Source organism: Conger conger, chromosome 7 (assembly GCF_963514075.1).
Source record: "Conger conger chromosome 7, fConCon1.1, whole genome shotgun sequence".
In the NCBI taxonomy this organism is placed as follows: domain Eukaryota; kingdom Metazoa; phylum Chordata; class Actinopteri; order Anguilliformes; family Congridae; genus Conger; species Conger conger.
In genome coordinates this window covers 4095245-4107761 of record NC_083766.1, presented here as the reverse complement: position 1 = coordinate 4107761, position 12517 = coordinate 4095245, and the positions used below count along the sequence as shown (strand labels likewise).

Sequence of the window (12517 nt, the reverse complement as noted above, 5' to 3'; positions counted from 1 at the left end):
TTTGTCAGGGGAGTCCTGTATCCAGTAATACTCCAGTATACACGCACACACCTGGATTTCCAGGAAATTGATTTTATTTCTTGGCAGCTACAGCCAGCATCAGCGAACACAATCTCTTTCCAATGTGATTCACATGGCAAGAAAGCTTTCTTTGAGAGAGTATGCAGTTATGAATGGGGTTGGGTTTCTCCTCATAACACAAATACGGCCTGTAGTGTAGTGGTTAAGATAAAGGACTGGGACACCGAAGGTCAGTGGTTTTGTAGCCACAATAAGATCCGCACCGCCGTTGGGCCCTTGAGCAAGGCCCTTAACCCTGTATTGCTCCGGGGGAGGATTGTCTCCTGCTTAGTCTAATCAACTGTACATCGCTCTGGGTAAGCATTTACTGTTTATCTGGAGTGGGCAAGGAGGACCATATCCTGTTTCTGTCACACACGTTTCAGCCCCATGAGCGAGGGGGAGGTAGAGCTCAAGATGGCTGCCCTGCCGGTTGGTAAAGACGGTGGCACGGGGCGGACAGCGGGAGAACGTCCCGGAGACGCACACAATTAGCACGTAATTAGCTGTGAGGCTGCTGAATTCAGACAGATGGGACACGTGGAGACGGATGGAGACTTCATACATCACAAGAGCACTGTCACATATAAAACATGACAAGCACCCTATAACAATAACACAATGATGTCTCTGATAAAGACTGCACACCACGTAAAAATGCTTATTAAAACTAAAAATATACTGCAGACATAAAACTATAGCATATTTGCAGCCATTCCAGAATCAGATCAAGCAATGAACCTGGCAGGACTCAGTAATGAGCATTGAGCATTTTATTTTTATTTTCTCTTCGGAAATAGTGTTTTAATCACCATTCTTAAAATGTTCCAAAGAAAAAAAGAGTGGAAATCCCATGGGGCAAACGGTGACAGATGGACCCGGAGAATTTGGTTCCAGTCTAAACATAAGCTTGCAGCTGAGTGTACAGTAAATACCCAGCGGTCCTTCATTAAAGCAGGGCTGACTGTGGTCCGGGGCGCCCTGGGGAGAGCCATCATGGCATCCAGGGACTGACAGGGCGCTGGGAGGGACAGCGGGTAAGAGAGCGCCCACCTGCCATATGCAATGTGCTCACCCCAGGACCCACCAAACTACAGATACTGTCATCACAGAAAAGACAGACAGAGAGAAAGAGAGAAAAAGAGAGAGGGAGGGAGGGAGAGGGAGAGGGAGAGAGAGAGAGAGAGAAAGAGAGAAAAAGAGAAAAAGAGAGAGAGGGAGGGAGAGGGAGGGAGGGAGAGAGAGAGAGAGAGAGAGAGAGAGAGAGAGAGAGAGAGAGAGAATGAGAGCGAGAGAATTCAAGCTAAATCAATAGGGTTCCAGAACTTTGTGCTTGGAACCATAATTCTGCAGTGAAAATTAATTGACAACACGATATCATTTATTATGTAATATTATTTGGAAATAATGGGTTGTGTGTGGAGTGATACTGCTCACAGAAAGTTTGTTTGAATAACTGTTACAGTATTAGATTAATGATCGCTGTCGAAAGCAGTCTCTGCCAATCAGCATCCAAAATCAGAATAACCCATTTCATAATTACTAATAATGCCTACTTATTTCAATTTATCGGTTTAATTGACAAGGTCATTGCACATTAATAACATTTCTGCAAATGTGTCAGCAAGTCCCTGGGTTACACATTTTGGTCATGGAAGGAAACCCATGCAAACATGGGGAGAACACCCCTGAGAGAGCAGTGATCTGCTTCTGATAAGTGGACCCTCCTGCTGGCCGGTGTAATCTTCCCCCGTCGAGAATATCCATGACTGACAGATGGACAGACACACGGACGGCCCCTGCTGACGTTCCCAGAAACACAGAATTCCCAGAATTCCTCCAACTGCTGACAGCGGGGCCTGCACCTCCGCCAACAGCACTCCCCCCCTCCTTTCCCTCTGTCTCTCTCTCCCTCTCCCTCCCCCTCTTTTCAGGGCCTTGATTAATTAAAGAGATCTGCTGACTGTGCCTGGCAGCCTACCCCACAGCAACCCCATGATTCCTCCATTACAGGACTGATGATAAACCAACAGAGACACGGAGTGAGGGGGGGACCATGAATATACCTTCTGCCTCTACCCCCCCCTTCTGCCTCTACACCCCCTTCTGCCTCTACCCCCCCCTTCTGCCTCTACCCCACCACCTTCTGCCTCTACCCCCACCTTCTGCCTCTACCCCCCCTTCTGCCTCTACCCCCCACCTTCTGCCTCTACCCCCCCTTCTGCCTCTACCCCCACCTTCTGCCTCTACCCCCACCTTCTGCCTCTACCCCCCCTTCTGCCTCTACCTCCACCACCTTCTACCTCTACCCCACCACCTTCTGCCTCTACCCCCCCTTCTGCCTCTACCCCCACCACCTTCTGCCTGTACCCCCACCTTCTGCCTCTATCCCCACCTTCTGCCTTTACTGCCTGTACCCCCCAACCCCGCACCACACACACACACACACACATACACACATACATACACACGTGCACACATGCACACACACACACACACACACAGACACATGCACATACACATACACACAGACAGACACGCACATACAGACAGACACGCACACAGACACACACACAGACAGACTGAAACACACACACACACACACACACACACACACACACACGCAGTGCTCCTCCTCTCCCTCTTCAGTGCAGTTATGAAGAGGGGAATATTCCGATCTCGATACAGACACGCACACAAGTCATAGCCTTTATTTGATGGTTGGGAGACACAGTGGTGAAAATGATGTCGCTGTTTCCCAGCACTGATTACACAAATCTCTCTCAGTTTTCTGTCACAGCATCCACATCATCGCTCTCCTGAATGAATATGGCTGAGCTAACGGGTTGTGGCATTGCACACTACACAATCTGCTCTTCGATTTCTACTAAAGAAGCTAATCAGAGGATATGATTTCTGTGATGCTTAACCTGGTGTGATGCAGCTCACAGACCATGAATCACAACAAAGAATCTGAGGCCAGCTGTCTGTTTGCAAATAATTATCTACAGCATGGATCATCAACTTTGGCCATCAAATCCAAATCCAGCCCTGGTTTTCTGTTCTCCTGGGTAATTAGTGGTACTGATTGGCCTGACTGGCTTCACGCCTGACTCCCAGGTAAAGGGAGGGTGAACACAGCTGACTGCCAGGTAAAGGGAGGGTGAACACACCTGACTCCCAGGTAAAGGGAGGGTGAACACACCTGACTCCCAGGTAAAGGGAGCAGTTCTTGTTCCTCGAGGACCTTGAGTCACTGATCTCTGCAAGACTGGAGATGCACTGACAATTAAAGTACAGCTTCTTTAAATGACCAGATTACTGCTCCAATGCACTTGCAGTTTGGCTGCGTATGCAGCACAGTAAATAATGAACATGGAGTCTGCTACATCAATAGAGAGTTTGGTGTTATTGCCAAGGTTAACCTCTCCTGCTGAACTCCTGGCCTTCTGGAGAAATGTGCTCTCCCTGGAGATGCTAAAACGAGATTGAATCCTTGTTTCAAACCAAATTGGCTACAGCTAGAGGCAGCCTTGGGTTTTTTCCTTTACATGCTACACAAGCACAGATAACCTTGAATGACTCGACTTTAGCTTTCCCTCCAAACCCAGTCCATCTCCTCCCCATTACACAGAGTGAAGTATCCCCACTACACCAAAGACAGTCAAACTCCACACCATCTCCTTTCCATTACACAGGGTGAAGTATCCCCACCACTAAAACACCAAAGACAGTCAAACTCCACACCATCTCCTTTCCATTACACAGGGTGAAGTATCCCCACCACTAAAACACCAAAGACAGTCAAACTCCACACCATCTCCTCTCCATTACACAGAGTGAAGTATCCCCACCACTAAAACACCAAAGACAGTCAAACTCCACACCATCTCCTCCCCGTTACACAGGGTGAAGTATCCCCACTACTAAAACACCAAAGACAGTCAAACTCCACACCATCTCCTCCCCATTACACAGAGTGAAGAATCCCCACCACGTAAAACACCAAAGAGAGTCAAACTCCACACCATCTCCTCTCCATTACACAGGGTGAAGTATCCCCACTACTAAAACACCAAAGACAGTCAAACTCCACACCATCTCCTGTCCATTACACAGGGTGAAGTATGCCCACTACTAAAACACCAAAGACAGTCAAACTCCTCTCCATTACACAGGGTGAAGTATCCCCACCACTAAAACACCAAAGACAGTCAAACTCCAGACCATCTGGATGCTAGACAGGACATAACCGAGGTAATGACAACTATGATTCCACAATAAAATAAAATAAAACATTACACTCTGGGTAATGACTACTGGGGCTTCATGTGTCTGCTTTTCAGCCCAAACTAATAAAGCGTGTAGAATACCCACACAGCGTAAACGGCATGAATGTTTCACAGAGATGCGGTCTACATAGCTTGACCACAGAAAGCAACGCAATGCATTTTCTATTAGGCTTTTTGTTTGGGCGCCAGCACTTTATCTTGAGAGTAACTACAGAGAAAAGGGTTCTTTGGATTGTCTCTATAGAGGAACCCCATTTCAGTTCTTTATGGAAAAATCTATCAGAAGGTGTGAAGTGTGGAAGCTCCCAGACAAAGAACCTTTGAGCCTTGAGCTCTTCTGTGGAATCACAGGGTTGCTTTTGGAGTTGAATTTTCTGAGATGAAACAAAAAATAATCCGGTCTTGGAGAAATTGGGCATTGAGGGAAAATCTTAGGGTAATGGGGTAAGCAGCCATAATCCTGCTTAGTTTGAGGACCTCTGGATTCCGTTGAATCCAAAACCTGACTCACATTATTGGGGTAATGATGACGCTGCTCATACCAGGTGTTTAGGAAACCATTCAGGTTCTTGCCTGGGTGACCCAAACGGCTGGTCTGTCGATGGCTGGGTTTGCTTGGTCCTTGCCTTTGACACTAACCCCATTTCACCCTATCGGTTCAGCAATGAAGTGTAACATAGTGAGTATTCATCCATAAATCTGACTCTAAATCTAATGTGAATTGTATTTGTGAATAACCAAACTTTTTTTGTTGAGTGTTTTGCCCCATGATGAAAGTTAGCTGAAACACTTTTAATTTTTATCATTAATTCACTGGAAAGAGGGCATTTTATTTAGTGTGTTGTAAAGAACATTGCCCTGCGATTCTTCTCATTGTACAGTTAACCACAGTCCCAAAGAGCATCTTCTATCATTATCTTCCATTTACCATTTACCAACTGCTGATATCTTTATGACATACCCAGGTGGCACTCCTTTCTATATTGTTCTTCTCTAAACCCAACACTTTATTTTTGAGTCGACCCAGGAAGAATCTAAACATCTAGTGGGGTGGATATCTAGGTCGAGAGACTTTTTGACATAAACAGACTATGTTAAACCCAATATAGCTCAGGATTAATCCAGATATAGCCAGGCTACCGCCCAGTCAGCTGGAAAACAAATGTAGCCTGGTTTTCACCTGAACATGATCTTTCACCAACTTTTCACACTTTTCACCCTGGGAAGAGACATGTCATTTGAATCCAGGCCTGGGAGATGTCATCTGTTGACATCTTTATAACATACCCAGGTAGCACTCCTTTCTATATATTTCTCTGTGTTCTTCACAAAACCAAACACTGAATTTCTGAACTTTGACAAAAAGGTAAACCCCAATACAGCCCAGGTTTTACCCTGATACAGCCTGGCTACGTCCAGGTAGGCCAGAAACTTTTACTTTTCAACCAAATGAAGAACTAAATTTTTTTTTTGCATTTTATAAATGCTTTAATGTCAAATACAGTGTACAGAGTTTTATATGGGGGGGAAACACAAGACGCAAAACTTTTACTTAAAAATTAAATGCTGGACGGAACATCCCTGGGTTTGTAGTATCGCGTAAGAGCAGAGGTTTCACTTCCATCCTCTTGGAATTACAGTACAACACAGACGGATACACAAGGCCCAATATAACCACCTGCCTTCCCTGTCCAAGCTGACATTCTCCCAAACTCTTAACTGACTGACTTTTTACCGACCTTTCACCATAAAACAGTACACAGAGAGATGTATTCTGGACTCACGGAAAGCGGTGTAGAACTCCTGCAGAGAGAGATGGCCGTCGTTGTTGTAGTCATCGTAACGGATCAGGTCCTGCATGGAACATTCCAGAAGACTGTCCTCCAGGTGCTCCTTCACAGATATCTGCACGGGAAATTGAAATCTAATTAACACCCCTGAAGAAAAATCTAAACACAAATGTTTCTCCTTAACACAATTAAAGGTGTGCGTGAGGTTTTTCTTCTCAGAAACATTTGCAGAGAACTTTAATTTGAAGTAAATGACAATTAATCTGAGTGGGAGTTTGTAGGGTTTTACGGGTCACCAAAAGTAACTTTTCAAACTGTAGCTACAAAAGAAAAAAATAAGCTTGCATATATGGAACACAATGGGAATGGAGATAGTTCTATTTGCAAACATTCATATCTGTTTGTAAAGTGACATTAAAATACATCTTAATCGAACACACATCTTGATCCTTGACGGGAATATTTAACATCAATGCAGCCAGATTTGTAGAAATAGGCTCTCTCTAGTTTAGACTTGGTTTATTTTACATATTGACTTGGACTTTAGTTTAGATATGAAAAATCTATCAGAAATTGGCAAGCAAGTTATTATTAGAAATCTTTTCTACAGTTTACCAAACAATATGTATTATTTTATGGGCTTCATCATGGTCTGGCCCTTCCGTACACCAAACACAGACTTTCCTACATTTTATTGTTTAACAATATTACTGCAATAGTCCATATTTACTGTTTATGTATTTATACACCATATACGCCCTTCTTTCAAAAGATCTGAATTTTCTGTGTCGGTTGGTATTTAATGAAAGCGTAAGTGCAGAGAAAAAGAGGAATCAATATCACTCCAGTTCTGTCACACAAAAGCAGATCTGTGATTTCACACTGCTGCAGATATTTCATGAAGCTGCAACATTCCTCATTTAGTGGGCAGATACTCTTCTCCAGAGCGACACTAAATACATCACGGCAGACACAGCAAACGGAGCGGACCGAGGGAGATATTTGCTCTCAAAGATGGCAACATCGATCAAAACGCCCCGATTCCTGATTTGTGTACCATTATCCCTGTGGATGAATGGACTTTGCAGAGGTATTAAAATCTAACACCTGGCCGTATCTATCCCTAAGCACGTGGAGGGAAAGCAAGCCGGCTGATGTGTATAATATGGTGTGTGTAATTTATTTTACCCAGATAAATTTCACACCACTTTCCCCTAATGATGAACACTGCGGTCTCCCGATAGTGGCTGGCTTAGCTGCTGCAGACGAGAATGCTCCATAGAGTCCATAATGTTAGGAGCTCTGCTACATGGAGCACTGTTCCCTGTTTGCTCTGCTACATGGAGTGCTGTTCCCTGTTAGGAATTCTGCTACATGGAGCGCTGTTCCCTGTTAGCTCTGCTACATGGAGCACTGTTCCCTGTTTGCTCTGCTACATGGAGTGCTGTTCCCTGTTAGCTCTGCTACATGGAGTGCTGTTCCCTGTTAGGAATTCTGCTACATGGAGCGCTGTTCCCTGTTAGCTCTGCTACAAGGAGTGCTGTTCCCTGTTAGGAATTCTGCTACATGGAGCGCTGTTCCCTGTTAGCTCTGCTACATGGAGTGCTGTTCCCTGTTAGGAATTCTGCTACATGGAGCGCTGTTCCCTGTTAGGACCGTTTTTTTAGCCCATACTATTTGGAGCTAAGACAAAACCAAAACAAACAAAACTGACTTTACTTGTCTTGAATTTGTGGTTTGCAGATTATGCTACAGGCCGTTGCCTGAGATTAATCCAGGTCACTCTCAAAGCAGCTGCAAGGCAAGCTGTGATCTCACTCCCACTGAAGCGAGAGGCCTCACCTGTGCCAGCTCCTGGCTCTCCAGCCTGCTGTCCCCATTCACATCCATGTACTTAAACATGGCGTCCACCACGGCCCTCTTTCGGTCCATTCGGTTTTCCTGAGTCTGGTCCCCGGAGCCCCAGGCCCTGGGCTGCATGTCCAGCAGTGTGCTCTTCAGCCTATTGTAGTCCGCCATCGTGCATGCCTCACCTGCCAATCACAGAGGGGCAAATTCTGTGTTACTATTCAAAACTGGCTGGCAGTGTGTGTGTGTTTGTGTATGAGAGAGAGAGAGCCTGTGTATGAGGGAAAGAGACTGAAAGAGTGTGTGTGTGTTTGTGTACGTGTGTGACAGTACCTGTGTATTACTGTGGGTGTGTGTGTTTGTGTATGTGCGTGTGTATGAGAGAGTGAGAGTGTGTGTGTGTGGGTATGTGTGTGTGCATACATCCATGAATGTGTGTGTACTTGTATGCATGTGTGTCACTTCTTGCTGGAGGGCTGCAATCAATTATACAATAAGCCTCTAATTCACATGAAAATACTTTTTACATTTCATTCTTTTATTGCTTGAGGATTATCACCAGTGGTTCAAGAACTGCAAGGATTTAATTGACCTAATCCTGCATTTGGGCAGGGCGTACACTGTAATAAATATGTGCAGGGAGGAAAATAGGCATGATTAATCAAGTACAGCCAGTGTTTACTCTGTTCCTGAATAAAATTACACAGACACGAGCCCCATACTGTGAGGTACTTTAGAGCTAGATTAAGATGAAGATCATTCCTCCTTTATTAGACACGGTGGTGTTAAAGATGAAAAGTGGGTGTGAGTTTCAAAGAGGCAAAAAAATAAATGTTTATCGAGATAAAGGAGTGACTCTTGAGCTGTGTGAGAGAGAGGGAGCCCTCCAGTGAAGAATTAATCTCCTTTCTCAGGGAGTCTCAGCTCCAGCTCTTACTAATGAGCACCACAAAAGGGCCATGATGTTTAAAGATAGGAGTCCCATTTCCAGGGAGAGCGCAGGCCTACTTTCACACCTCTCCACCCAGACCTTCGTCCCGCTGATTTGCCCAAGTTGGAAGGGTCAGTGCCCGGCCGCTCTGTCATCAGGGCTGGGGAAAGTTCTAGCCCTTCTAGTCCTCTTGTTCTACTTTGTATTTTAATCTAGGACTGCTACATTCACATTTGTATTCATCTTGGTGCTGTAGTTTCTTACCTTATCTACGTATAGAGTATAGTTTGACGTGCCATACGTATGGACTTGGCCTATTTATCATGTGTACTGGATGTGGACTTGATGTTCATGGCTGTAGACAACTGATCCTTTATGTGATTCTTCATGTGAATTGTTCCTTAACCGATTTGTCCTGTAGCTGTTCTAATGACCTTCGGTATGCACTTATTGTAAGTCGCTTTGGATAAAAGTGTCTGTTGAATTAATGTAATGTAATGCAATGTTATGTACTATAAAGTAATGTAATGTAATGTAATGTAATAGATGGCGTTTCCTCAGCACGGTATATTTGCTCAGTAGTTTTATCTCTGCGATGTGACCCGGCTGCTGCAGGAATAAGCCGCTCCACAGCAGCATTCCCGTGAGTCCCAGGATGGCACTTACAAGACGGTTAACTTGTTAACAGCTCCGACTCCTGGCCCCGGAAAACCTGCTCTCCCTGCCCCTTACCTGTCAAAATTCCCCTTCCGTACAAAAAGGAAAAGAACGGGAGAAATCCCAAACTCCCGGGTGTCCGCCTCACGTTCCGACGGTTAGTCATTAGCGTGACTTTGGGTCGTCCCTGCCCACCTGCGTTGGTTTTTTTTCTCCATTCCAAAGCTGATCAATCACTGATGAGTCACTGCCACCGGGATGGGGAGGGACTCCATTCTCAAGTCAGAACTGGGTAATGATGTTCATCTATCAGGCCTGCGTTGTGCGGGAAAGGTCAACGGGGATGCACGCTCAGTTGTCATGACACACCATTAATCCCAGTCCTTCAATTATCTCTTCTTCATGAGAGGCCTCATAACCTCGCGCACGTGCCCCTCCCCTCCCCTCCTCCCACTGCTCGCCCAGAACTTATAGCCGCAGAACATGGCAAGCTGCTGGCTAAACACATTTTTTGAGTTTGGTATCTGAGTTTGATACAGTATCTCAGTTTAGTATCTCAGTTTGGTACAGTATCTCAGTTTGGTAACTGAGTTTGGTGTCTCAGTTTGGTAACTGAGTTTGGTATCTCAGTTTGATAACTGTATCTGAGTTTGGTAACTGAGTTTGGTATCTCAGTTTGGTACAGTATCTCAGTTTGGTAACTGAGTTGGTATCTCAGTTTGGTAACTGTATCTCAGTTTGGTAACTGAGTTTGGTATCTCAGTTTGGTACAGTATCTCAGTTTGGGGCGGCACGGATGGTGCAGTGGGTAGCACTGCCGCCTCACAGCAAGGAGGTCCTGGGTTCGAATCCCCGTCGGCCGGGGCCTCTCTGTGCGGAGTTTGCATGTTCTCCCCGTGTCTGCGTGGGTTTCCTCCGGGTACTCTGGTTTCCTCCCACAGTCCAAAGACATGCAGGTTAGGCTGATTGGAGAGTCTAAATTGCCCGTAGGCATGAGTGTGTGAGTGAATGGTGCGTGTGCCCTGCGATGGACTGGCGACCTGTCCAGGGTGTATTCCTGCCTTTCGCCCAATGTATGCTGGGATAGGCTCCAGCCCCCCTGTGACCCTGATCGGGATAAGCGGGTTCAGATAATGGATGGATGGATCTCAGTTTGGTAACTGAGTTTGGTATCTCAGTTTGATAACTGTATCTGAGTTTGGTAACTGAGTTTGGTATCTGAGTTTGGTACAGTATCTCAGTTTGGTAACTGAGTTGGTATCTGAGTTTGATAACTGAGTTTGGTATCTCAGTTTGGTACAGTATCTCAGTTTGGTAACTGAGTTTGGTATCTGAGTTTGGTACAGTATCTCAGTTTGGTAACTGAGTTGGTATCTGAGTTTGGTAACTGTATCTGAGTTTGGTAACTGAGTTTGGTATCTCAGTCTGGTACAGTATCTCAGTTTGGTAACTGAGTTTGGTAATCGGTGCTGCAGATCCAGAAACCAGAGGGTTGTTAATAAAGGAGCATGATCTTTCTTTGGAAAGGGTACAGAGATAAAGCACCTAAGAGATGTGAAACTCTTCATATCTCTGTCAGAGTGAGGACAGTAAAAAGAAGTGTGTATGACTGAAGATGGGAAGTGTGTGGGAGGGGAGGCCTGTCTCTAAACGTTAGATGTTCCTCCTGGAAATACACGCCTCATGTTCATGTTCTTCAGCGGACTGGTGCTGTAAGTGCCTCGATGGCCAGAGAAACAGCACCAATCTGAGCTTTTTAAAATGTCAAGCAGAAAAAGGAACATGCTCGCAGTCATTCTCAAAAGCAGGCCGGAAAAATCCAGCTACAAACACGACCAGTCACAGCACGTCGCTAAGAAGCCCTGTCACACAGGCTTTTCATTCCGCGGGAGCGAAAACCTTCCTAAAATAGGTTTTAAAGGTTTCCGTACAGCTGCTCTAAACATTAAAGACTCAGTTTTTTCTTTTTTTGGGGGAAAAAAAAAGAGAAGTGCTTTTCGATGCACGACCTAACAAATGTCAGGATCGTGATGCAACGATTTCAGGGAAACCGCCTGCAGTCCTGCAGAATCCATGACAACGAGGCCCTTTGATAATTAAAAAATGACACGCTCCTTATTTCCATATTTCCTGGTCATTTCTGAGCAGATTTGACGGATAATTGCAGAGGCAGGGGAGCCAGCGCACACCAGAGGTTAATCAGGGGCAGTAAAGCTCTGTAGATGACCTGCTCTTTAGGAGTTCAGCTGTTCAGGGTTCACATGACGTTTCAGTCGTCTATCCTGCGGTGGTTACACTGCGCTGTCATCCTAGCTGTGTATTTCATTGTCTTGACCTCGCGACTTGTCATGTAACCTGCTTTTATTTTGATTGGCTTTTCCATCTTGCCCGGGGACTGCGGCTGGCCAACGCTGGCACATTTACAGTAATGTTGATTAATGTGCGCTGTCCCTGTAAAAATAAGCTTGTAAGCCCCTGTTAAGGCTGTGCGGTATATCACCCTGCAGTTTCAGTCTAATAATAACCACCGCCACGGGGGGTATATGTGATCTTTGGTCCGTTTTCTTTAATCATACCTGACGCAGCAGTAAACAGACATCACAGGCCGTTCGAAACACTCGCGGGATTGAGACATCACCGATATCTACTGGTTGTTGACAAGACAGCCAATCAGCAGCAAGCTTGTACCGCTTTTGGCATCTGGTAAAAGGTGGCTTTAGTGGTCTCCAACCCTGGTCCTGGAGAGCTACTGGGTCTGCTGGTTTTCGTTCTTACCCTGCAATTAACTATAATCAACTGCTCTAATTTAATTAATTAACTCACCTCACCTGGTTACCTGGGTCTCAACAGGTGCTGATTTTAAGGTGAAAACAAAAACCAGCAGACCCAGTAGCTCTCCAGGACCAGGGTTGGAGACCCCTGGTATACGAGGAAAACCT

The 12517-nt window shown here is 45.4% G+C and overlaps 1 protein-coding gene across 1 annotated transcript in view; it reads right to left on the bottom strand.

Moving 5' to 3' along the window:
• Positions 1-12517, bottom strand: part of fstl4 (follistatin-like 4) — a 267318-nt gene that overhangs the window by 44869 nt on the left and 209932 nt on the right. The window contains exons 6-7 of the mRNA XM_061249274.1: positions 7985-8175; positions 6137-6257 (exon numbers count right to left, since the gene is read on the bottom strand). Coding sequence (XP_061105258.1) covers positions 6137-6257; positions 7985-8175 — 312 coding nt within the window. The remainder of the gene's footprint in view (positions 1-6136; positions 6258-7984; positions 8176-12517) is intronic.